General features: G+C 33.5%; 3 protein-coding genes across 4 annotated transcripts; 2 read left to right on the forward strand and 1 right to left on the reverse strand.

The window, feature by feature from the left end:
* Positions 1-1,361: 1,361 nt before the first annotated feature.
* On the reverse strand, positions 1,362-2,801 carry LOC138320039 (uncharacterized). Its single transcript, XM_069263129.1, has 2 exons — positions 2,711-2,801; positions 1,362-2,475 (listed from the first exon to the last, which is right to left on the reverse strand). The coding sequence occupies exons 1-2, from the start codon at positions 2,769-2,771 to the stop codon at positions 1,397-1,399; spliced, it is 1,140 nt and encodes a 379-aa protein (XP_069119230.1). The 5' UTR covers positions 2,772-2,801; the 3' UTR covers positions 1,362-1,396.
* A 3,526-nt stretch (positions 2,802-6,327) lies between these two features.
* Positions 6,328-9,292, forward strand: LOC138319664 (uncharacterized). The gene is made up of 6 exons (XM_069262811.1): positions 6,328-6,467; positions 7,123-7,249; positions 7,630-7,797; positions 8,195-8,493; positions 8,789-8,993; positions 9,201-9,292. Exons 1-6 carry the CDS (start codon positions 6,432-6,434, stop codon positions 9,290-9,292), a joined length of 927 nt encoding a protein of 308 aa, XP_069118912.1. The 5' UTR covers positions 6,328-6,431.
* A 1,179-nt stretch (positions 9,293-10,471) lies between these two features.
* Positions 10,472-27,671, forward strand: LOC138318480 (vam6/Vps39-like protein). Of its 2 annotated transcripts, none has more exons than XM_069260859.1 (26): positions 10,472-10,677; positions 12,175-12,246; positions 12,593-12,657; positions 13,180-13,222; positions 13,519-13,613; positions 14,711-14,782; positions 15,135-15,173; positions 15,752-15,844; positions 16,174-16,357; positions 16,639-16,759; positions 17,221-17,338; positions 17,568-17,697; positions 18,147-18,289; positions 18,583-18,717; positions 19,837-19,978; positions 20,079-20,165; positions 20,445-20,518; positions 21,504-21,602; positions 21,857-21,974; positions 22,557-22,685; positions 23,122-23,500; positions 23,752-23,797; positions 24,112-24,261; positions 24,507-24,641; positions 24,788-24,879; positions 25,417-27,671. In XM_069260859.1, exons 1-26 carry the CDS (start codon positions 10,605-10,607, stop codon positions 25,496-25,498), a joined length of 2,916 nt encoding a protein of 971 aa, XP_069116960.1. In that variant the 5' UTR covers positions 10,472-10,604; the 3' UTR covers positions 25,499-27,671. The 2 variants fall into 2 exon arrangements, with proteins under 2 accessions (XP_069116960.1, XP_069116961.1); XM_069260860.1 differs by having other exon boundaries at positions 23,398-23,500.
* Positions 27,672-27,762: the final 91 nt, after the last annotated feature.

The raw sequence follows: 27,762 nt of genomic DNA on the forward strand, positions 1-27,762 counted from the left end.
ATTAGCATCCTCAAATGGAAAACATGAATATGCCCAGAGGGGTCCCATTTGTCTGACATTATCAGAAAGATGAAGAAGGAGATGTACATTCAAAGTCAGAAATCTTTCTTCATACAGACTTGAAAATTCTAACACAAAAAGCTCCAAATTGTTTTCTGCTACTAGCATTTTCTTCTTGACTTATTGATTCCTTCAATAACAAGTAAATAGCATTACTTAAAAGTAAGAAATGCTTATAATGGTCAGGATTCAAAATGTCACTCAACAGAACTGGGGCATAAAACAAAAGCCACGAACGAAATTCAGAGGCTTTCCAATGTTTCAGATCATCGATTGATCTAGGCATTCGATGTATTGTCAAAGGGGGCTTTAATTGACTAATACTTTTATTTACTCTGCCTACCAAATTAAAGTAATTATATTCTTTCCCTGAAAAATCTTTTGAGAACCAAAATGTTGTCAAACGTTTTGTTACACCTAGCAAAACACAATGCATATAATCAGTACAATTTCCAATTACAAAATCATAATTTTTCAAAGTAGTAAACCAGCAAGGGCCTTTAATACCAAAAACAGGATTTCCAGTTTCTGATGCGGTTTCAGCCATTTCGATAGTTTCATTATGGGATCTTTTAGGTCCCGTTGCATTTTCAAATTCAAAAGGGAATACATGACACCTTCCCTTTCCTGTTATTGCGGTTTTACCTGGCTGTTTACAATGTGGACAACTATACTTTCCATTATATTGTATCATGTTACAGACTGCACACTTTGCGGGTAGATCTGCAGTTCCAGCAAGAAGTATACCTTTAACCATCAATGACTGACCATCATCTACACTAACTCTTGTGCCTTTTTCTAATAATAACAAGTCATCAATAAATGGTTTTAGAAAAGTTAACATTTGAGGTTTTTTTTGGACCGATCCATAAACCCGGAAGCAGAAGATTTTCAGGATTGCGTCTAACCTTAAATGGAAGTTCATTTATTGCAAAATACAAAGGCCACATTGAGATGTTTGAACTTTTGAATAAGGGTATTCCATCAGTATTCCACAAAAGAGAAATATTATTTTCATTAGACAACACATGATCCAAAGATTTGTATAATTCACCATCATATACATCTTTCTATATTATCTGTTTCCTTTTTTTCTCTTCTGAATCTAAAAAGAATGCTCTCTCTGAATGATTTATTATAGAAAAGTTTTATGTATTTGATCAATCAAAGGGATTTCTACAAAATAACTTCTGTTTTCTTGTTTTGATAAACTAGATCTGCATGCTTGATTTGGACACTCTTCCATTATACTATCAATGCTAAATAAACATGAAGAACAATACATGTGTTTTTTTGGAGGAATTTTGAGATTTTGAAACCATTTCTTAAAAATATGTCAAGAAGTTGGTATTGTATTATTTTCTTTACAATGTATCTCTGTGAGGTTTAACAACTTACACAGTCCATTACCAGTAAGATTTTCTTGGAGTGCAAATGTAATATGAAGTAGCATACTAGCACCTGTCGATATTCTAGCACCTTCATACACAGGTAGATCTTTCAAGTCAGCTGTTTCACAAATATTGTCTTCAAAACAGCTGAAATTTAATACACTTTCACTTTCTTCATCAGAAGAACATGAAGTTGGTGGTGTCATATTGTGATCACTGTCTGTATCATCATCTGAGAAATTTCCATCGGATAAGTCGGCTTGGAATTTCAGTAGAGTGGTATCCATGGATTTGTCTTGGTCAGTGAGGAGCTTATTACCGGTAGGAACATCAGTTTCAAGTTTATTTTGAGAGTCTGTAGGAAGAGCATTAGTATTTTCAGCTTCATCCATTGAGATGATTTCCCCATCTAGATCTACACGATTTAAAGGATTTGCATCTTCAAACTCAGCTGTCGTCATCACAACTTCACTTTGAAAAATCTGTTTTTCCTTAGAGTTATCACCATTTGCATTAATCTCTTTTTGAATATATCTTGGTGCATGCTGTAAAGGCTCTCTGTCAGTCAAGTAACCACAGTATCTTTTCCCAGATTTCCTTACTCGCTTTTTCACTTCAGTATACTCTTTATTTTCAGTGGTGTTGCGTTTAACAGGGGGTCCAGGGTTTAATTCAACACCACCTCTTAATAAAAGGAAATACACTATCAAGTAAGCTCGATGCAATCCATTTTTGTCAGTAATAAAGTGTGTTATTAGAAGAAAACATATAATGGCAACGTTGAGTGTAATTCTCTTGAAATATTCACAGGTGATATGAATAAAAGTTGAAAACAACCACAAAAAATTGATTTTCTGCTTGACAATCTTGTATTTTCCATGAAGACTTCTTTTTACTATACTTGTTAATTCAGCATAGCCATCTTGGGTCAAGAGGTATCCGTATGTGAAAGCTGTTGCACTTTTCCACAATTTCCACTGCTGATCAATGTCATTAATTGCAGGTCTGCATTTGAATAAGTCATCTAAAATAGAAGAAAAATGTTGTAGTCTTAAATGTACACCTATTCATAGCTATACATTTAGATTCTAGTTATTGATATAAATTATATTGTAGTTGCAGTGCATGTTTATAAACATTACGGTAAACACGCTACACGGTAAGATCATTTCAATTTCCTATCGAGAACTTCCGCACACGTTTTTGTTTACATACATTGCAAATTTCATAATTTGTGTAATTATTATACAACAAAACACCTTGTTGGGAATTTCTTGCATGCATGTCAAACATATGATCATCAAGACTGGGCGAATGCATGTTAGCCTACATGATGGTCGTTGTCTGAGGGATCCGGATGTTTTGACATTGTTATTTATAAGCTTAATATGATTTGGAAAGAGCGTCGTTTCATACAAGCGTCTGGTCGACTCCGGTCAGATGGCACACTAGGCCTAGCTAATGCGCCTTACTTTAAATATTATATTATGAAATCAAATGCACCAAATAATCAGTAATATATAAACAAGTGTGTTCCTTACCTTGTGAAAGCGACAAACATAATGTGCACGATCTGGTATTCTGGCGAATATGCAGATATTCGTCGGAATCAAGCTTGAGCATTGGAGGATAGTTAGCTTGATGTTTCCCAGCTTGCTCGCATTGATGCGTAGAAATGACGAAGAACAAAACGATGAATTTCTGTGCATTAAACACCATCATTTTGTATAGTTCCAATATTACGACTTCAGATACGTTTTTAGGGACTTTTACAGAAACTAAGTTTATACATAAATTACGTGCACGTGTGACTCGGTCGCGACCATGCCCAGTGTGCTATCGCTTTGAAATATGATACGCAAAATCGCCAAGCGCTGAAGCCTGGCCGGCCCATCCCTAGCAGTATTGCATAATGCCCTTTCGGGGATCAGTAAGGGGTCAAGTTAGGAGGAGTCACAATTAAATTAATTCTATTTTCAATGTGTACTTGCTTTTTAAATGACATGTAACATCACATTGTACTTATATGGAATGACACATATTGTTCATGGTTATACAAATTCGGATGGATTTCACAACTGCATGTGTCGACTTAAATCTTTTTTAAATTATACCAGTTTTGGCCACATAAATACACCGTGCAGGTTGGAAAACAGAGGCGGTCAGTTTCAAAAACCCGTGCTTTAGTTGGCACCGTTAGCTTCCTGAAGTTCATGATTTTCATTTTCGATTCCGACCTAAATCCTCATACATCACACTAATTGGAGCATCTATATTTGAAAAGTATGCTTGCAGTAGTGTTTTTCACGGCAGACAAGTCTTTGGATATCGTTAACAAAAGGAAGTTACTGCCTGTGGCGGACACAGCATGTCCCAGTTTGAATTTGGGAGCATTAACAAAGGTTCAATATCGAACATAGGATATAGACGAAAGTGGGAGGGAGGCGAGATCTTTTAAAGACTTTGATGGGATAATAGTATTTCTTGGAAACGGTAAGATTTTATATATAATTATCGTAGTTATGTTTAGTGCAGCTTATATTTTAATAGTAAAACGCTCTGATGCAGTACGTACGTGACCTAGTGTAACCAGTTTATCAGATTATCTAATTAGATCATGTACACGTCATCGCGGTCACAAATAATTTTTAATGACGGTCAGATCAATACACGAGATATAATACATTGTGTACAATCACGTGATAATTTCAAAACGTTTGCGGTATGTGATTAATCAAATTAATTGATAATATGTTCAGTACGTATTTATTTCCAATATAGTACCTATAAATTGTAATAATAATCTAACGATTGTGGTAAAATATTTTAGAAAAAAGGAAATGTTCAAATATCGACAGAACTGACAATAGTCTTGCTTAATACAGCTGTACTATATCTCAAAATAATGTATATACAGCTCGATCAGTACGTACACTTGTATATGAGTGTCTGACTTATATGTAGAGAAATCATCCGAAAATTTAAAATCCAAAATTATTCGTCATATATAGATACTTGGTAAAAATATGCTTTTATTATGTGGGTAATTGATTTAATATAATTTACCAGCGAAATTAATATGCGACGTTTCCCTTGATTTTTACATATATCCGGATTTCCGGTTTGTTATATTATATACTCTTGTAAACATCCGGTCGGTTGTCATTTTGTTTTGCAGTAAAAGGAGACGCCGATGACTTTGTCGAGGAGAATCGAGAACGACTAGGCGATGTCTTTAAGCACAACGGGAGCAATGGAGTTATTAAATTTGCCCAGGATTATAAACAAGATGTAGCTGGCAATTCGAAGCCGAGAAAAAGGAAAAAAACTACAAAATTGCAGGAGTTCGAAGATGAGTTACGTACAAATGTACGTACAGCTGATGAAGACCAACGATCCGAAACGAACGATTCCTCTGTTGACAATTCTGCCGATGGATCAAAACAAAGAAAGAAATGCCGGAAAAACATCGAAGTGTGCAGCCCCGACTACATCAGAAAAAAAGAAAACATATGAATGTCAGAAACTACAGTCAATGGAGTATTTCAAAAAGAAGGCAATTCTGGTAATTTCATTTATTAAAATTATTCTTGAATCATATAATCCCCAAATACAATTGTAATTTAAGTGTTAATGTTCATGATATTATTAAACAGATGAAAAGAACTTCAGCAGTCTGACATGGATATAAATATTCTATTTGTGCTTATATATAAAAGTAATATTTAAATATAAATAAACAATGACCAATGTAGGGTAATTAACATGTTGGTGGCTCTAAACAATCTGAGTTTGTCGGCCTCGATCTATGAAATATATTTCATATGGAAGAACAGAGGCTAGGCCTACAAGAACAGTATAATAGCAAATATCTTATCTTCATGTAGTGAATATTAACTTAACCCAGGCCAGATTTATTGATACGTTCATTGGTTCCTATGACACTGGCCATTTGCAGCAGTTTCGTTAATCATTCAAAAACAAAAGTTTATAAAAACCTTTTAATATTTTAGGACTTAAAATCAAGCAGTTCTCATACTGGCACAATTGAAACTGGTCATATTGAACAAGACAGTACAGTGTGTATCTCTGATGTGGCATCGACCAAAGACTGTGTCAACATGGAAACTGTGAACAGGCCTAAAACACCAAAAGAGGTAAAATAATTGATTAAATTTGATTGAACTCAAAGCAAAAATTTTTACCAGCAATATGGATAGCGATTGTACTTGTAGAAGATTCTTGATATCAGCGATAGGTTTTTTTTGTAGTCTTCCATTTAATTTTCTTTCTTTTTATTAAAATCCCAAATATTTGTTGTGAGAATTATAGGAATGTAACCTCAGGCTTATTGATCAATGTTTGTCATGACACTGGACATTTACATCAGTTTCGTACTCTTTTAAAAACAGACAGAATTAAAAATCTTTTTGATATTTTTAGGGTTTCAATTCGAGCAGCTGTGGTACTGGCACAATCGAAACTGGTCATATTGAACAAGACACTGACAGTACAGTGTGTATCTCTGATGTGGCATCGACCAAAGATTATGTCAGCATTGAAACTGTGAGCAGGCCTAAAAACACCAAAAGAGGTAAAATAATATTAAAAAAATGAATTAACTCAGAGCAAACAGTTTTATCAGCAATATGTATATATATATAGCGATTGTATTTTTTAGAAGATTCTTGATATCAGCGTTAGGTTTTTTTTGTAGTCTTCCATTTAATTTTCTTTCTTTTTATTAAAATCCCAAATATTTGTTGTGAGAATTATAGGAATGTAACCTCAGGCTTATTGATCAATGTTTGTCATGACACTGGACATTTACATCAGTTTCAGACAGAAATAAAAATCTTTTAACATTTTTAGGGTTTCAAATCAAGCAGTTGTGGTACTGGCACTGTCGAAACTGGTCATATTGAACAAGACAGTACAGTGTGTATCTCTGATGAAGCATCGACCAAAGACTGTGTCAACATGGAAACTGTGAACAGGCCTAAAACACCAAAAGAGGTAAAATAATTGATTAAATTTGATTGAACTCAAAGCAAACAATTTTTATTTCTACATGTAGATGATTCATGATATTTACATCAGCATTACAATACATTATTTGATCTATCAATGTATGGACTGCATGAAACCCTAAACATAAGTGCTCTCTGCATCAACTTTGTACTTTGGTTTTGGGTCTTTATACATTGATAGACCGAATGATTCTTCAATATAATTCTAAAGTTTAATACTAAAAAAAATATAGATGGGATTAATAAGCAATGTAAAGAATATTTTTATATTGGCACAATGATTTTGACATTGAGCCAAATCGCTGTAATTTGCATTTTCACCAATTTTAAAACTTTCCGTTTATAAAATCTTTCAGTAACTATTTTCGAGTTTTCAGCTGATAAATTTATGAAAACCAGTCAGATATATTAAGTAATTATGTGAGGTAGTAGTGGACAATTATTTCAAATATTGACAAAAGATAGCATTCTTTAATTGAGAACTAGTCATTTATCAAAAGATTTGTTTCAACAATTTGGTCAATGAGCTGATAAATGAATTGATTAAACCATTAATTGTTTGAAAATGTGTTAAAGCCAAAGTTGAATTAATCAATGCAATTCATAAATAAGATTTTATATGAGTATTACATGTGTTCCAGGATAATCCACTAGCTCAGATTGACACATGGCCTAAAGTACCGGTAGCTGACGTGTCCTGCACCCCTAAGACTTACACTGGATGGGAGATGATGGAAGATTGTATGGAGGAGAGTAGTGTGCCTACTTGTAAGTTTATACCTGTATAACACATTCTGTTTCTATATTGACAATTTTATCAATTTGGCTTAATTGTCTTTAACAGAATTGAATCATCAAGTTTGAATTTGGTTTTCATACTAAATTGTGCATTTTGTTTTTAATGCACCTGGTCCAAATGGCCAAGGTTAGAATGTTTAAAAACATTGTGGCGTACACAATCTGGCAACTGTCCTGATCAATCAGTTAGGTCATCCATCAACAATCAACTTCTTCATAACTTTGTATTAGAATTTAAACAAACATTTGACTGGTGTCGTCCCTTTGAAGTAGGGATTCAAAATTATACAAATTGAGCTGACCTGGGGGCATGTTTATACACCAAGGTAATACATTTGTTTTGTTTGTAGCAGGTGTCATAGGATTGGGTATGGACATTTTGAATGGCTGCCCAAATTTTGGATGCCGTCAGAAACTCCATGCAATGCAGCAGGATTACTGGAATAGACTCTCTTCATTAGAAACAACAAACAATAACCTTCAGGAACAACTTAGACACCAGCAAACAACAGTTTCTGGTAAGGAATTATTCAGGTTCAAACTATATTTCTAACCAAATTGTTGTCATCTAAGATTTTAATAATTTGTGGGATTTTTTCACTCTTTCCTAGATGGAACTGTTTTGATCTTTCTTATCATTAGGTTCTTTTTCCTTTTTTACTGCTGCTGAAACTGATAAAAAAGCAAAGCAAAATGGCAGATAAACATATTTTAGTTTTGAAAAAAAAGTGTATACTTTTGTGGTTTCCCAATATTATCAATTGTTTCAGTGAGAAAATATAAAAGAAAAAAGCCACTTTTATTTCACTAAATAAAGATAAATCAATAGTTACCTAGTGCTATTAGAAGTGCTAAAATAAATAATGACATTTAAGATATCAAGTGTTAGAGGTTTAACATCTTCTTTTTTTTTAGGAAAAGATCTTGCGATCCTTCATGAGTTGAGGGTACTAGTAAGACGTTGGGAAGATCGATCTGGTCTTTCCTCAAGTACATCTGTAGCACTCCCAATGCTCGAAGAACTTCCAACTACTTCAGAAGATCAAAGTACAGTGCCTACCAAACACCTGTCAAGGTCACCTGCAGCGCCAAAACTTTCTTCAGAAGTACAAAGCAATAAAGAATCTCAAAGTGTACCTGCAGTAACATTTACCCCAGAAGATCATGAAGATGATCCTGAGTTTTCACGATTTTTTGAGCCAGGAGAAGGAAAGGTATGTATGTCTAATTCTCCTGTGCCGTTTTTATTTTTCCTATTGTTACATATCATTGAGAGAAAGTGATGAAACAGTCCTTCTTTGATTACTTATTTTGGATAGCCTTGTTTTTTTTGGTCTAATACATTACCTTCTTTATACAGCACAGTTTATCAATGACAGCCATTAACAGTTTCGTTTGAATTCATTTTATTATGTTTGGCAAAATAACAAATTGTTGTGGTTGATCCTGATCAATGCTGTACATGTTTTTTTTCTCTGAACAAGTATTTTAAAAAGTATTTTGTTACAGGTGTTGTTAGCTGAAGGACATTCACTCTACATCAGTGAAACTAAGCTGGCCATTATAAAGAAAAAGTCTATGAGAAGTGAGAGCCGAATGATAAGGTGTCTCTTAGACTATTATTTCACACCAGATTACTTGGCGAACCACAGCGCAACAGGGGAAAAGTCCAAGAAACCAGCCCTTCCTTCAAAAATAGTCCTGGCAATGAAAGGTAACAACTGAGCAAAAAAGAAGATGTACTTTAAATTACCAATTTTTCTATAAGCTGAAAAATAAGCTTTTGACGATTGTGTCGGTGGAAAGATTCTTAAGATTTATGAAATTATATGTGGAAGTAGGCAATATATTATCAATGTATAGAGTTGTATTTTACTATTTATTGAGTATAATTAGTAAATTTATGATTTTTATTTTGCAGCATTCCTACTTCAATCATTCAGGAGCTTGTCAGAATCGTCTTTGAATATGCACATCAACAGAAAGTGCCTTGACAGCAGAAGATACCTTTGAAGAAAGGATTTGAAATAATATATCATTGATTCAAAAAAGCATTTTGTTTATGTTTTTTTTATTGCTCACGTGATTTTTGAAAAGCTCATGAGCTAAAAGCTCATGAGCTTTTATGAGCTTTTCAGTTCATGAGCTGAAAAGCTCATGTGCTTTTAAAAAGCTCATGTGCTTTTGGTAGCTCCCCTCAGCTACTATCCCAAAAGCTCATATGAGCCATGTGAGCTTTTTACCTCATTTGCATGTTAAAAATTCATGTAAGAAGCTCATGTGCTAAATCATGTTAGTTTTTAGGGTAGTTTCTCACATGAAGCTCATGTGCTTTTTGGGTAGCTGATTTTGGTATGGGTTATACTTATCAGAGGTCATGAATATTTAGGTCAGGTTCTAATCCTTAATGATCTGCAATAAAAGAGAAAGAAAAGCAAGTCAATTAAAGCTCTATTTTTTCCACTAGTGTGTTGACAGATATCCCAATTTGGTCACAGATTTTTCCACCATTTTACCATAAGCAGGACCTTAACTACGACCTATACTTTGACCTTTGACCTATATCAAAGAAAATATATGCTTTGAACCCATTTGGAGTTATATCTGGTAAGGCAGATATATTAATCTCCAAAAATACGTTGATTTTTTAACTTTTGCAGTGTCGCATACAAAATGATGGTCATGCTTCTTGATAAGGTCAACAAAAAATATTTCTGTTTAGTGTTACATTGGCAAAAAAATTAGGGTCGGTCGGTCAGTTGGGAGGATTTAAAAAAAAAAAATAAAAAATTTCTGAAGTGTCTTTCACTCTAAAATGATCGCCAGAACCGGAGTCTGAGATCGAAATCCAGACTTTTTATTTTTTTTCGTAAAAAAATGGAGGAGAAAATTAGGGTCGCGGGTGAAAAATTAAGGTCGGTTGAGTAACCCTAAACAGACATTTTTTCTTTTTTGCCTAATATTGCTACTTTTTTTTAGTGCCAGGAGTTTCATACCTCTCTAGAAAAGAAAATAGCAAAAACAATAAGCAATATAACAGAATTTAAATCAAAATCTACGATCTATGATCAAGAGGAAATTTGTAAGTGCACACAAGAATTGTATACAGTTTGCAGTATGTAAAAAAAAATCCAGATCAGGACCTTTTTGCCTTTTGTTTGTGATACATCTAAACCGGAAGTAGAATTCTCGTGACAAAAGAGTTCCAAAATGTCAGTCATGTGAAAACGAAAGGATCGTCTTGTTCGTCAGTTTATGTCTTGATTGATGCAATTGTTTACCTACTATTTTTACGATGCAAGTTGTTCAATAGAAATCGTCTGCGATGCATGACGCGTACGAGGCCATTCCTATATTGGAGAAGCTTCCTCTGAAGATCGAATCCATTGCTTGTTACGGTAAAGAAAACTCTGACAAGTTCTGACATTTCCTCATAGTCATAAGCAGATACAAGTATTAGCTTCCCGAAAAGCTAAGAAGGCTACCATACAGCATTATTTATTCGGAAGCAACGATAGGAAATATTGACGAATTGTTCTGTTCACATTTAGCTGACACAGTTCTTGTGACAATTCATTTTTGAAGAATGATAATTAATGCTTTCACATTCAATGTAAAAGATAATCAACTTCATGATACATGAATGATCATCATGATACTCATGAAAGGACCACTAGACTCGCCTGACCAGTGCTCGAACAGGACAGTGCTCGAACACTTAATTTATTGTATGCTTCTTATTCCTAAAATTAGTCGATTCTTTTGTCATGTTTGTTCATGGTGCATTATATAATTATGGTGTGTGTTGACACTTTTCTTCTGCCAATACCAGTTCCTTAATTGAGTATGAGCAGACGACGTCAGACGGCAAATCACAAAATTGACAATTGCCAAAATACACAGCATCGCATGAAAAGTTAGAAATATTCTAAAATTATTTAATTATGTTAAAATAATAACAAAACTTCTCTTCTTAAAGAAAAATAACACTTGCAACATGTTTTTGGCATGAATAATGAATAATGTGAGTTTTCTCAATTTTGATTCACTTCCCACCTAGTTAAAACGCGTGTTGACCCATGATTTCCTGTGTGTAACCCACAAAATAGTTGACTTAGTTTTTTGTCGAATATGAACAGGTTGTGGATTAAGAAAATATTTTTATAGAACCTTGTGTATAGTTATAAATATATTTTTATATTTATTTAGATCTAAATATACCAGAATAGAAAGAAAACTTGTCATAAATACAACGTTTATTTTTTTTATTGGGGTGTTCAAGGACTGGTCCCTTCTTTCGCAATTTCCGCCTAATTGACAGTGATCTTTGACTCGCTGTTGTAAACAAACAAACATGTGAATTTCATTTTAATTTTGTTGAAAATATTCGTCATAAGTCTGGGATGGTAGCAAAAACGTCAACGATTCTACATCTGGAGGTCATCCTCGATACTCTAGGGGTTACTTTCACTGTTGATATATTCACCCCTGGACTATATTTCATTATACAACTGAAGATAATTCACAAGACAAAAAAAACAAAAACTAACCAATCACATGCCTTCAGATTGAAGATTTGAAATCTAGAGACAATGATGCCCAACGTCAAAGCAACACAATGCAATGTACTAACTCTGTAATTTTATTCTTTTGATACATATCAAATCACCAAACTACCAGCTCATCAGTTGCCATGCACAGATCCTTCAGTTTTGCTAAGGATATAACGACAGTGATGATAACCACTGGAATATCAAGTTTGATGACTTGTGTTTGGAGGTTCTATTCTCCTGTTGTAGTTACTACATATTACATGTGTTTTTGATAGCAGCTAGGAGAATATTTATGACCAATTTGTGATTTTGAATTTTCTAAATTGGTTTCTGACATTTCAGATGACACTTTGCTTGTTGGAACAAAGGAATGCCATCTTTTACAGTACAAAGTGAAACGTCTGGCAGGTGCAGGTATATTCAAAATTATGTATATATTTGTGTGGCCAGGTTCCAGGGATATTCAATGAGATAACACTGTAGACAATAGTTCCTGTTATTACTGTGAATCAAAAATATATATAACAAATGTCCAAAAACAAACAGAAAACATGCACACATTATATCAACTACAATGTAATTAGAACTTACCTGTAACATGACTGAAGCAAAATAAAACTAAACCAGGTAATTGTTTTATAAAAAGAGATGTATATATATTTTATATAAAAATACATTGATACTTGGATAATGACTAGGCTTTGATACATGAGTGGTACAATACAGGACTTGTGTATTTATTTATTTATTTATTTTGCAGATCAGAAAGCAGAAGTGAAATTAGAAAGATCATACAAAAACTTTGCCAGGAAACCCATTTTACAGGTATTTCATTTAAACAACACAGATCTCGCTGCTTATATATTATTTAAACATCGATCATTACCAATTTCTTTAGAGTAGAGGATGTGATTTCAACTGAAATATTTTACGTAGTATCTTGATACCGTAGGTACATCCCTAAATGATGACTCCGGGTAAGGAATATATCAGTATCTGACAAGTTCAAAAACACTGTTGTACCTCCAAAGGTATAGAACTAAATGATTGAGCATGCATCTCAACATTGTTAGTCTATTATTTGTCACAGGTAAGTGAACACCTGTGTAATACCTGAATGGGATGTCCCATTTCTCAAACAGGGTATTCAAGGTAGCAGGTAGTGGTATGCTGGGCTTTTAGTAGGATAAATTCCTCAACCTGTCAATTATTAGAGAGAATGGATTGTACCTCGCCCTATAATGAACATATTTCGCAAATTATCCATTATTTACTGCATTTCCTGCAATTAGTATCAAAACCACTTTGTGAAATTAATCATTTAATTTTTATTTTTTGTCATTGCAGTTGGCAGTTGTGCCAGAGTTATTTCTGCTCATCAGTCTTTCAGGTAATGCATTAATTTCCTTGACATGTTGCCATATCAACCTAGGTGAATTACTCTATGTGTGTCTTAGTTATCTAATTTTATGTATTAAGTTTGGTGATTTAATCCATCTAAACTCTGTTGATTATCTAACATGTGTCTAGAATTTCTTTTCATTATGTACTGGGTTGAATTTCTCTATTTGTTATAAGAAAGACACAATTGGCCTTTAACTACATTTATGATTATCAAGCATGTTTTAGATGAAGAGAAATTTCAAAGTACAGTTTTAAGGCAACATGTTTTTTTGTTTACTGCAGATAACATTATTAATGTACATGAACTGTCCACCTTTGGTCAAATAACATGTCTGTCAAAAACCAAAGGAGCCACACTGTTTGCCATAGGTGTTCAGGTAAGTTGTTTGCCATAGTTGTTCATGTAAGTACTAGGTATCCATATCAGATGTGAAAATTTAAAGGAACAATTTAGTCTAAGAGTGCATTAGAATTTGCATATATATCAGAAACAAACCAGTTCTAATGGAAATCGGAGTAGTTGTTATTACTGTGATATGCCAGAAAAGCCTGTCCCACTGTGGTCACTGTGTGTGAAATGTTAAGAAACTTGTTCACTGTTCCCTGGCCATTATACAATAGTGGTGTACGTGATATATTGTGTGCCTGAATTGTTCTTTTATTGCATGAAATTTCAATTAAAATACAATTTGATAAGACCATTGATTTACTGTTTAACAGCATCCTAGGTGTCTGCTTAGAACAACATACTAAAGTCTAGAGTAGGTTTGTTCATTTTTACAGTGGACAAATCATCAAAAGTGTTAAATATTAGGGTATTCAATTAAGGAATGATTTTTATTTTTTGTTGTTTACTGGTCTGCATTTTTTGTACAGATATTTTAAATGACGTGCGTCAGCGCGTATGTTGAAATATCTGTACAAAAAATGCAGTTTACACACCAGTAAACAACAAAAAAATAAAAAAATTCCTTATATTTACATTTCGACCGACCATTTCATTTAAATTTAGTGTTCCGGTGAAATGAACCTTCGTTTTTTCAACATTATACGATTGATGGAAGAGCTGAGTAATTGATGGAATCACGAAACAGTTGGTTCCAATTTGGCAGGGAAATGTGTCAAGTTCCGGAAGTAAATAAAATATAGTTCCACAATACCTTTATCGTTTTTAATCCATTTCTTTAATATGTTTTATTTTTTTTTGTATTTTTTTAATATTAACACAATGCTTTCCATTGCATTCAAACTGATGTTGATTTTGGCCTAACCGGATGCGCATTCACATAAGGGTGGAAGTCAGTGTTTTGGTTTGTGTTCTTGCGCAGCAGCCCCTCTGCGTTTATGCAAGTGTAAACGATTGCCCGGTTAGTAAGGTTATATAGGAAGGTGAAAACGGAAATGTAAATATGTAAACATGTATTTTAAACTTTTGTTTTGTATAGTAATGAAGTAATTATCTTGTAACTTTCAGAGAACAACCTCGCTAAGCGGAGAGGTTGCCTGTACTCTCCGACTGTCTGTTGCCATCAAACGCAAAATACAGGTTTGTTGTTCTCAGATATAGTACGACAAACCTTAATTATCTTATAAATTCCATGGACCTGAATAGGATATGAGTAACCTACATACTAGAGATAAGGAAGTCTACTTCACACATAAAAATAATATTTTAAGTTTAAACAGATCGAAGCAGGACAGGTTAAGTTTTTCAAAATATTTTTGTAAGCTTTAATTTACCTCTCATGACTTGTCTGCTTTATTCCTGAAAAAGAAATATATAAAAACAAATTCATTTATAGCACATTATAAAAAAAACCACCATTCTTTTGTTTTTTACTGGTGGTAATATCAACCATTAAGTCATTAAGTCATGGGAATAAATTCTTCTGTTACAGACTTATTATTGGAAGAACAGAGATTTCATGGACCTTCAGGTATGTTTTGATGTGAAATGAGTTGGAAGAATGTTTTAATAAAATATTCATTTCAGTTATTTCAAGATTTTTTTTGTAGTTCTCATTGATTGTACATGGAGAGGAATACGTAGAATATGTTTTTATGACGATTTGAATTATTCAATAAGAAAACAATAGAAAAAATAATGTAACAAAGTTAGGCTGATGACCATCATGCATTTAAGCCTCATTCAGTCTGTGTTATGGTTTCATAACAAAGACATTGTTTTGGTGATGTGAAGGTAGTATTGCAGAGAAAATGTAAATATGTTACAATATATGGCACACATTTATTGTTAACAAAATAGTTTGACATACCAGTCTAGATTTATAATTGAAATGTCACATTTTAAAAGTACAGTGTAATATGCCTTAACTGGGTATCAACGGGACCAGTACATTTGGCCGATGAAGACAGGTGTCAAGATTGTACAGGTTTTACTCACCATAAATCAAGAAGGGCCTGAATACATAGAGATTTGGATTAAACAACATACACAATGGAAAATTCCCCTAGTGTAATAAGGTTTTATTAAAATATTGGGTTTTTTTTTCAGCCTGATTTCAATATGTATGATGTCCCCAGAGACATGGTGTGGTGTAAGGATACAATATGTGTTGGCTTCAAACGGGACTACTTTATTGTTAAGGTAATATCATTTTATACTCCAAACATGAAATGTTTTTAGAAGATAAAAATGACATTTCACAGTTGTTATGTTAAAAACAAAACATTACTGATTTTACTTATATTTATGTACACTGGAATGATGATACTATAAACATTGACATTTTGATTGATTATGTGACAGCAGAATTTCTGTGGTAGTTATAGAAAAGGCACCAGAAATGAAACATTTGTTTTGATCCGAACAAAATAAACACCCTATATAATTTGTCTTTCAATACCACAAAACAACCTGTATCATTGAAAGTTTGAATTCTTTTCATGAAATTTTAAAATTTAATTTTCAATCAGATAAACAAAGGGGATACTAAAGAGCTATTTCCTGTGGGTACAAAACAACAGGACCCGATCGTAACACGACTAGAGAATGACACTCTCCTACTGGGGAGGGATGAAATGTCCATTCTCATTGACGACGATGGCAATCCTATCCAGAAATACCCAATAACGTGGACGGATATCCCTATACAGATAGGTGAGAAGGCGGTCAAACTTTTACTATTTCTTGAAAAACAATGGAAGCATAATTCTTAAAAGGACATTGCTTGCTTTATTTGGTCATCAGAAAAGTGTTTGAAATTTTAAATACATATGCTAGAGACTTTATTACACGAATGCTGCGTGAAATGGATCAAGTGATAAATAGATAATGTTGGTTCTTGCATTTTTTTGTCATAATTACTGATACCTTATGTCAAATACATGAATTTTGAGGACTTAAATATTATGAACAGAATATGTTTTGTTTTCCTCCAGAAAATCACCCGCCATATCTCATAGCCTTATTACCTAAACATGTGGAGATCAGAACGATATCGCCACGACTACTCATACAGAACATAGACTTACAGAAGGCTCGATACATCTGCCAGGGCAGGTAAGGATATGGAAAATTTAATTTCTGTCATTAAGATAACTCATAATAATCAAGGTTTCTCAATAACTGATATCTGAATCTGAGTTTAATTTGCCACAATTCCCATTTGCTAATGTGGAGGTTGATATATAGAGATGTTTCTGTATTTAGAAATACAGAGATAACCTACTTATTGTTGTGTGCAATTAATATTTCGTATATTTTACAGGTGATGCAAAATCACAAATATTTATCGACACAGAATTCAAATTCGAAGTATAATAGAGCAGAAACCCTGGTATAAACTTGCCGTGAAAAAGCTAGTTAGCATGCATCAAATGTAAAATAGGTTATTGCAAAAATGTTGATAGATAGAACAGAAACAATATAGTTACCCAGCAAAGAAAATTAATTTTGAATTATTTTTAGGTTTTGTACTACATAAACAACATTTTAGTAGTGTTTTGTTTTGTGTTTGACAGTGGTTGTATATACGTGGCCTCGTCTAACTTTGTGTGGAAACTTAATGCCATGCCAATAGCTTACCAAATACGACAGCTCCTAGAAGCAAATCAGTTTGAGTTAGCTCTACATCTGGCTGTGAGTATCAGATTGTTTTGTTCATGACAGCTATTAAAAAAAAAATTAAATCCTTGAAACGCATATTTTCTTTAAATTGATATAAAAGATTATGCATTACATATCAAAATCATTTATAAAAAGGCTTGAGAAGTCCATATTTGTGTTCACTTTTCCAAAGACTGACTTTGTAATCAGATACTTTACTGATACATGTCCTTTGCTTTACAAACTGTTGTTTACATTCCAGGATATGACAGAAGAACCAGATGATGAAAAACAGACAAGAATCAACAGAATAAAAACCCTTCATGCATTTAATTTATTTTGTGAACGTAAATTTGAAGATTCCATGAATATATTTGTTAAATTGGGAACAGGTAAGTGAATTAATTTTTTAAGTCTAAAATGATGCTTATTTTGTAGGACTGAGTAATTTTTAGTCCCAATGTTTGTATACATTATAAGGTTTAGAAGACTGTCGAGTGGTTATTCAGATGTTCTGATATATTACCACGAGCCTTCCACCTCTGGGTTTCAAGGTCATATCCCACATGGGGGTTGTGCCATGTACTGACTGTAGGTTGGTTTTTTCTCAAGATACTCCAGCTTTCTTCCACCACCTTAACCTGGTACATCCATGGATGACACTGGCTGTTGTAAACCAAAAACAAAACAAAACTATATAATTTAGTAATTTGTTTTAAGAAATGAGGTTAACTTAAGTAATATGAGATTAAAAAATGTGAAACTTTTTATGGTAACAGTGCTATTGATTTATCCTAATCAATGTTATGGATAATTCTAATCAATATTCATTGTATTGAAGATCCATCTCACGTGATTGGACTCTACCCTAATCTTTTACCAAACGAGTACCGCAGTCAGCTGGAGTATCCAAAACGTCCACCGGAGCTGGAGGGGGGCGATCTAGAGAAAGGTCTTCTGGCTTTACAGGACTATCTTACTCAGGTATTCTCAGTATATTCTAAGGAATATTAATTGTAAAGTGAAACTTGCTGTTAAAAATGTGAGGGATGACATAAGCCTGTTGACTAAGATAAAGTTTGGTAATGTTATGTAAAAGTCAGCATTCTTTGTTGCCCCAATGTAAAGAATAATGAGAGGCAGACTACATTTTGGAACACAAGACAGAATCATTGAATCATGAATATCAAACTGTCACAGACATGTGATCAAAAAATAAAGATTGTATATTCCTTTGGTCATTCCTTTAATCTGTTCCTTTAATCTGTTTGTTGTAGAAAAGAGTAGATGTCTGTAAGGATATCAATAAAGAAGTACAGACAACGGCCATTAAGGAGGGAAACAAAACCATCAAGTCTAAACGTCAACTCAGTCAAATTATTGACACCACTTTACTGAAATGTTATCTACAGGTAGGTCATAGTCAGCTCAGTGTACATGTAGGTTACTACTTGAATACTAAAATATTCTTAACAGGATGGTCAGAGGTCAAATTGAGGGGGGGTGGTTCAGGTACAACTTGGGAGGTGTGAAAGGTCAATTCAGTTAATCAATTACACCAAGAACTTAGATGATCAGTCAGTGCTTTTCACTGAGATGACGTAAATGAAATCATGTCATCATGAAAACCCAGGTTTTGATTACCACTCTTTTATCAGTTGATCCTTTTGCCTATACAGATGACAGTTTGCACTAAAATGACAACTTTAGTGCCCTTACCAGTTATAGGTCGTTTTTTTAGACATTTTAGAATGTATAACCCGATTGACCCGGCGGGTCATCAAATAACCCGATTTTCAGCACTTGGACTAAAGTGTCAAAAAGCTCACAAAAAATTCGTCAGATAAAGCCATTAGCGCAATTTTAATTACATCTCAGGGCTTAAGACTCATATCAGGCCCTTGTATAATGCAGGTAGCTATGTTTGTGTTTACACAAACTTAAAAAAAAGGTGTGAAATTGTACTAAGCCTAATCTATTCAGTCATGCTTCACGATGTCCATATCGTTTTTAGCCAGAGCCAGCTAGCAAAATCAGACATGGCCAATCAATACTGTTCAAAATCAGAAATTATCTCTTCAAAAGCACAAACACTTGTGATAGGATTTACTCAGACAAAGATTTACTCACATGAATAAAACAGTCAACGTGAACGGTATATTGTTTCAGTAGGCAAGCCAATCATAATGGCCGCCATTTTGTTTAGTCAAAGATAATAATGAAACCGGACAAGAAAAAATCCGGATTTTGCTAAATATTATTTTAAAGATTTTTTAATACAATATTTTTATCAATTATCAGATTTAATTATCTTATTACATAAATATATCATATATATTATTGAATTACAATATGAAAATAATAAATATATGCATATTTAAGGCTTTTAAAAGGTGTTAAAAAATACACTAAAATGTTGTTTCGCATATGACCCTTGTTTTGACTCGTTCACCCGTTTTTTCAAGGGTGATCACCCGATTTGACTTCACCAGAGGTTGGCAATACTGCAATGTTTCCTTATTATTTTTAAGACAAATGATGCGTTGGTGGCACCACTATTGAGAATCAAAGACAACAACTGTCATGTAGAGGAGAGTGAGAAAATCCTCAAACGCAAGGAGAAGTTCAGTGAACTTATCATCCTTTACGAGAAGAAAGGACTTCACCAGAAAGGTAGGACATATTTACAGTTAGAAGTATTTGTTTCCTTTGCTCCATTTATCAAGTTGTTTTGAAATTTGGAAATGCCTTGCTTGTACATTTTTTTCCACAGCTCTAAACCTGTTAATGAACCAGGCTGCTCGCCCCAGCTCCCCACTTAAAGGCCATGATCGCACAGTGCAATATCTACAACAGCTGGGTATGTAGTCAGTCAAAAAAGGGAGACTCTGTCTGGTACAATCTAAGTGAGATAAGTTATTTGGAATTGACATTATAATGTGAGTCAATTTTTTCGTCACCTCATGTCAATCTGGTTTTAAAGAATACATGGATGCAGGGGCATTTATGTCAACCAAACAATTTTAATTGGAGTGAATGCATCTTCTATTACAAGATTGATTAATTTCATATTGATATTCCAGAATTTGTAAGATAGATAAATGTAAATGTTATTTATATTGATCTATGTTATACACAGGTCAGGATCACCTGGACCTTATATTTGAGTACGCTGAATGGGTGTTAAAACAACATCCTGAGGATGGACTCAAGGTAAGTTTGGCTTAAATATAGCCTCCAATAGTCTGCTGTATTTCATTTACCATAAAACACAAAGCTCAGGTCCCAAAATCAACAGCACTCTGATCAAACTTCACTCAAGTGTTTTAGATAAAGGTGTCTTTCCTGTCCATTCACATCATTTGATGCATAGAGGCAGGGGCATTTATGTCTAACATTAATTTTTTGTTAATGTGAAATTTAATTGGGACAAACAAACAAATTTTTTTTTTTAGTTTTCAAATTCTACCAGCTCAAGTTCAATTGTAGCATCAACGTTATATCCTGATTTAATTCAGTGTAGGTTTATCAATATACCTGTCATTATACCTGTATAAGACTTTAAATTATAAGCTAACATCTGTCTTCACTATCTACTGTGAAATCATTAATTTTTGTAGGGGTTTAATTTTCGTGTATTTTGTTTTTTGACCAAAATCAACGAATTTACATCCCCACGAAAATATATATACCTATACCAATGTCATGTAAGTTTATGCGTTCATACATTGAAGGATGATTATTACCTCACTACATAAGGTCTATTTCGGTAACAGGCATAACAAGTTCATAGTTGGAAAATATTAATAGTTTTCAGAATTTCATAGACTTCATCTACATGTACCAACAAATAATTGATTGAGTATATCATGACTCTATCAATGTGACACGATAATTGTTTGTTGGACACATCTGCAAAAACACTGGCTGAGTACTGACTCTAGATTGTGATTGTAACTGTGTTGTGTGGTAGAGCTTAGTTCCGCTTGAGAGATCAAACAATACAGGTGACAGTGTCAACTGTGTATTTTAACGGTAATGTGTAAGGTTATCTCCACGAATTTTAGTGCCAACGAAATTGTAAAATTTTAGAATCCACGAAAATTGAGCCCAACGAAAATAAATGATTTCACAGTATGTACTGCACACTTTAACTACATTTAATGGTAACTCCTTTATTTAATTTTGTTATACCCAGATATTTACTGAGGACTTAACAGAAGTAGACAGTCTTCCTCGGGAAAAAGTTTTCAAATATCTGGAGAAAACTGCAAAAGATCTTGCCATTCCTTATTTGGTAAGTTAGACTATCTGATGCATAATGGTTAGATATTAGTTTCTTTTACATGTAAGTTTTGTTCTTTATCGATAAATAAAAGTCTCCACAAATTTTCAGTGTCTTTGTTGGTAGAATGCAATGTAAATGAGACAGGATTCCACCATTAGATTAATACACAACCTGAATAACCTAATATATCAAACCAAGGTATCTGGTGTTTGAGCATCTCTGTTGCTGAGAAGTTGTTTATATTTATTGTTTTGTTGCCATAGGAACATGTAATAGTGGAGTGTGATGACCATAATCCAGACTTCCACAATGCCCTTGCCCAGCTACTCCGGGATAAAGTCCAGACCCTGATGGCGGACTATATTCAGTCCCTTCCTGAAGGTACTGTAAACATTTCCATGCGTTCAAATATTACCTTATCAGCATACTTTATAGATTTTGTATATAGAAATTGTACTTACCTGGGAGTTCAATGAACAAACCTTCAAAAGCTAAAAATGCTACTGCTATATTTTGTAGGTTGAAATAGTGTTTTAATGTTTTTGAAAACTTTATTGCAAACTTTCTGTCATATACTGTTATATAACAGGAGGGACTTACTCTTACTCTGTACTGTGGCTTTAATATAGAAATTCAGCTTTGTTATAAAACTTATTTCAAACATCTACTTTTACAACAAAGACAGAGCTTCAGATCTAACTAACATGTAATTCATCCCTTAGAGCATTCCATCTCAACCTTAAGGAAGGAAAAGATACAGTATTTCTGTTTATGTTCCTCTCTTAGCTGGACACCTACCCAGTAAGGCTGAGCTAAATTGTTTATTTGTTTGTTCCTATGTAATCAGCACACCTCCCCAGTAAGGCTGAGCTAAATTGATAATTTGTTTATTTCTATGTAACCAGGACACCTCTGTAGTGAGGCTGAGCTAAATTGATTATTTGTTTGCTTCTATGTAACCAGGACATCTCCCTAGTAAAGCTGGACAGGAACAGGGTGAACTCGGAGAATACCGTCGAAAACTCATCAACTTCCTTCAAATGTCCCATGACTACGTCCCTGAGAGGCTGCTGACGCGGTTCCCTCTAGATAGTATGTACTCTAAAGGCTCAGAGAGCTCAGTGTAGAATTTGATCTTATTTAAGAGTTCTGTTTTTGGACTGATATTGGGTCTCTGTTGATTTTTAGTTTAATTAATTATTTTTTAATAATAATTATAATGTTTCAATTAACAGCAGTTTGCAGAAGAAATTGTATACAGTAATCTTAAATAAGGAACTAAGAGCATTGTGAAATTGACCATTAACATATTGCTGTGAAATTATGATACCTCTATTCTATATTATATATTACAGAGTTATCTGCTCTTGCTGGATGATACTGTTTGTATTTACATCATTTTTTCAGCAAAAAAATGTCGTAATATTTTGCACTCAAAATAATAATGTCACAACCAATACAGGAGATAACACTGTTATATGAAAAGATAGAATAAACTATGGTATGTGTTACGTATTTGTTTTGATAGGTTTCTATGAAGAGAGAGCTATTCTGTTAGGGATAAACTATGGTATGTGTTACGTATTTGTTTTGATAGGTTTCTATGAAGAGAGAGCTATTCTGTTAGGGATAAACTATGGTATGTGTTACGTATTTGTTTTGATAGGTTTCTATGAAGAGAGAGCTATTCTGTTAGGGATAAACTATGGTATGTGTTACGTATTTGTTTTGATAGGTTTCTATGAAGAGAGAGCTATTCTGTTAGGGATAAACTATGGTATGTGTTACGTATTGGTTTTGATAGGTTTCTATGAAGAGAGAGCTATTCTGTTAGGAAGACTAGGACGACACGAGTTGGCCCTTGGAATATATGTCCATATACTACATGATACACCAGCTGCTGAAAGGTAATGTGTTCATTATACAATCCAATAAGAACCCAGGCTACTGAAAAAAAGTGTGATGCTATTATAAGTTTTCAAAATAAAAGCTTTAGACAACGATAAATACATGAAATTATTTGAAAATATTTATGGATTCAAAAAATTGGTCAGGATTATTTTTTCAAAATTAGACTTTTAAGTAGTATTGTTTATTGGGTTCATGCTGTTAACATTTACATTCATATATGTCTTAAAAAATGACATTATACCTCTAGGTATTGCCAGGAATATTTTGAAAGGAACAGAGAAGAAAACAAAGATGTAAGTACAACTGCTTCCTCAAGTTTCTTCATGTATTCAAAAATTGAACTCAAAGGTGTTGTCAATAGTCCTCCACTTTTAAACTGTCAAATTTTTATACATATATCATAATATGCATTTTTACTTTTAATCATTTTACCTGTGATGATTTATCCTGTAATGACCATAAATGATTTCACCTTTAACACCTGTGACAATTTTACTTGTAATCACCTGTAATGATTTCACTTGTAATCACCTGTGACAATTTTACCTGTAATCACCATTAGTGATTTAACCGGTAATCACCTGTGATGTTTTACCTGTAATTCTAGGTGTACCTAGACCTGCTGAAGATGTACTTACAGCCTCCATCTTCCTCGGCCCTGGGGATCTCAGCAGGTCAAGGCTTCACTCCTAAACCTAGTATGGAGGCAGCTCTACGACTAATGAAGGAGCATGCTCCAAAAATAGACTCAACTAAGGTAGGAACTGCCAGCCACAACGTGTCACTGAATTGAAGAACCTAACAGTAAAATTCTCTTGTTTGAGATTGATGTTTGAATAGTTACACTAGCAACCACTGTCATCAATAAAATTCACTGAATATATGATTTTAGAAGAAAAGAAAAAAAGAGGATGAAATTCACAAGAAATAACTTGAAACGTTTTGAGAGATCACTTAGATATTTATTAGAAATGTTTAATGTTCATAATTTCATCTTTTCAGGCTTTAGAGTTGTTACCTGCAACCACCAGAATTGAAGAAATATTGAATTATCTAGAAAGTGTAATGGAACATCAAGCAACTGTACGACGGAAAAACCAGGTCCTCAAAAGCATGTTTTATGCTGAAAATCTACAGGTAAACTACAAAAGGGAGATGAATATCTGATTCAATTAAATTTCATTTACACCTAGTGTGTTTCTCTGAATATGAAACTTATTGAAAACTTTGACAAATAATGAGTTATCTCCCATTAATAAGGAAAATATCTTAATGTTTTACAGGTCCATGAACAAACAATGTTTTATCATAAGAATAAAGTGGTTATCAATGAAGAGAAAATGTGTAAAGTTTGCAAGAAAAGAATTGGAAACAGGTGAGTATTGTTGCAAGTTTTGTCTGATAGTCTGTGTCTTTTGCCTAAATAATAACAATGGTAAGAAGTATGAAGCTATGATATAACAAGGTCATACTCGATACTCCAGGGGCTTCTCTCACTGTTGTTATATCCACCCCGAACTAATATATCATAGCAAAAATTAATGTTCTGTGTGCGACAACAAATGAGTCTGTAACTTTGGTTCTTTGATGTACATCAAAAGAATGAAATAACAGTAGATATAACTATAGTGATAGTAACCCCAGAATTATTGATGATATGTTAAAGCAATTGATCTAGTTTCATTCAAAATTTCATTCCTGTTTAGTTTTTTCATTGGCAATAATAGAATGCATGTGTACCATATAATCTTTAGATAGCAATCCTGCGACTAATCTATACAGTGTATAACCCTATATAACGACAACTTGCATTGAAAATTGTGCAAGGTTTATTACTTGTGTATTATTTGAATTTTTTTCATGCTGTGATATAATTTCTTTCAACTTACTCATTTGTATCATTTAATTTCAGTGCATTTGCCCGCTACCCAAGTGGAATGGTTGTCCATTATTTCTGCTGTAAAGACCCAAAAGTTAACCCACTCGAGAAATGACGAGAGACAACGATGTAGGTATTCCTGATTGTGATAGATTTATGTTTTAAATTAAAACTTGTAAGCTACTCTGACGGAGAAATGATAAGGGACGACCTAGTGGATGATCTCTTTGTGATAGACTGTATGTAACCATACATTCCTGAGGAAAATGTTAAATACCACAGTGTTCCAAAACTAGTCAGACATTCTGAAGGAGACTTTGAAATAAAAACTTTATATTGCAACAAATTCTGTACAGTTAAAATACTGCTTATTGAGCAGTACACTACCTGCTAAATCATGAATGTGCTATTGGCATTGTAAATTGCAATTTCATATACAAACTGTTGTATGTTTTGAAGTCATGTATTTCACTTCCAGGGTCTTTTTATCAAAGTTATTTGTTGTTGTTAGAAGGTGTTGATATTGTTTTAATTTTGGAGATCAATAGAGGCTTTCCCTACCTAGAGGGTATGACAACAAAATCAAAACCCGAGGAGTAATTCATGAACGTCAAACCGGAGGCTTGCTGAGGGTTGGACATTCAGGAATTCCCCCGAGGGTTGTGATTTTGTTGTCACACCGTCATAAGTAGGGAATGATTCTTTTTCTTCCATATACAAAAGAAAAAGAAGAGATAATAGCCTAAAAAGAGCATTTCACCGCAACATAAACATGGTTCCATCGTCTGCACGTCAATATTGATGACGTCATCGACAAAGCACGCCACGGTCACACCGCATGAAGTCATGATGTCACATAATTGTCTTCAGGTTCAAAAGGTTAGCGCACGCAATCTGTCATACTCAAAAGGGTTGACAGAGAAATCTCCCATGGCTTAAACCAGTGACAAATCAGTGAATGGTGGGAGAAAACAAGATCATCAAATGTTAAAAATCGATGTCTTCTTCCTGGGCAGATAACTCAGAACTTTTGAAAAGAGTCTAAAGTGATTTAAAGAAATGCACTTATTTTGTGTTATTCTAAACTGTGCCAATTTGATAATGTGCTGAATGTTTATACCTTGAAGTGTATGTATGTACATAATTAAGAAATTCTTAAGATGACATCTTTGAGATAGACCAGATTATAAGACATTGACAAAATGTTATCTATTTTTCCTTGAAATTGACCTCTTGCCACATAAGAGGAATATTATGTAAGTACTTTTAAGACGTCCTTAACTCTAAAAAGTTTTTTTAACATGTTAGCATTATGTCCACCTTCTAAATTGCAGATCTAGTTGTCTTATCGGTAATACTCAATTGTATTTAATATTTAAGAGACATGATAATCAAATACTGTAGCCAACTCAATAAAAACCCATGTTCCTATAAGTGCCCCTCCTTCTCTGTTCCATCAATCTAATTAAAATTTGATGTTCATTATCTGCTCCATAAACTCTGTTGATAGGGAGTTTACAGAGTAGATAATGAACATTGAATTTTGATAAGACTGTGTTTCTCTTTTCCCCAATCCTTCCCTCCTCCATGATATATATTGTCATAATAATATAGGCAAAAAATAACAAATATGACACGATATCTTTATTAATGATAATATGAATAAGCAAGTATTTACATAGATTAAAACTTTATTTTGTAACATCAGATCTTACTGGACATAACAAGTGTCCATCTTATTTCCTTTATTTCATGTGCTAGTTAGGTTGATAATTGTATGTTTACCAGTTTAAGTGAGTCTAAAAGGAATTGAAAAACAAATCAAAGTAAACATTTGTGATCAGATTTCCTAGGACTGAATAATTACTGTTTCTCAAGTATGCAGCTGATTATCATTTAAACAAATGTGCTTCATTGTAGTTGATATGTTGATGACTAAATAGCCATTAGTATTTTACTACAATTGTATGGTTCAATCGTCTCCATTAACCACATTCCTCACATCTAAGTGTACAATATGGATTTCAAACTGGTTGTTTTTGCTTAAAGTGAAGACACTAAATTCCTACACAGATTGTTATGTTTTCTCATAGCGCTATTTATCATTCAAAAGAACATGTTTTATAATATCAGTTATGAAATTATTTTTAAGTCATAGTAGTTTTCAATGCAATTTGTTTGTGAATAATGTAATAAATTAATGAGTTGCTCTTCCTGTCTAGAATGGCTGAGTATATGTTGTATATGAGGAGGAACGAGTATTTTAAACATTAAATGTATTTGTACTAGACTCGAGTTGGTTTTTGTTTTTACTAGAATACTACAACCTTCTCTAGTTACCTTTAAAATACAGATCTTCTCTCCTTTCTCATCATTTGT

The sequence above is a fragment of the Argopecten irradians genome, chromosome 3 (genome assembly GCF_041381155.1).
Source record: "Argopecten irradians isolate NY chromosome 3, Ai_NY, whole genome shotgun sequence".
In the NCBI taxonomy this organism is placed as follows: domain Eukaryota; kingdom Metazoa; phylum Mollusca; class Bivalvia; order Pectinida; family Pectinidae; genus Argopecten; species Argopecten irradians.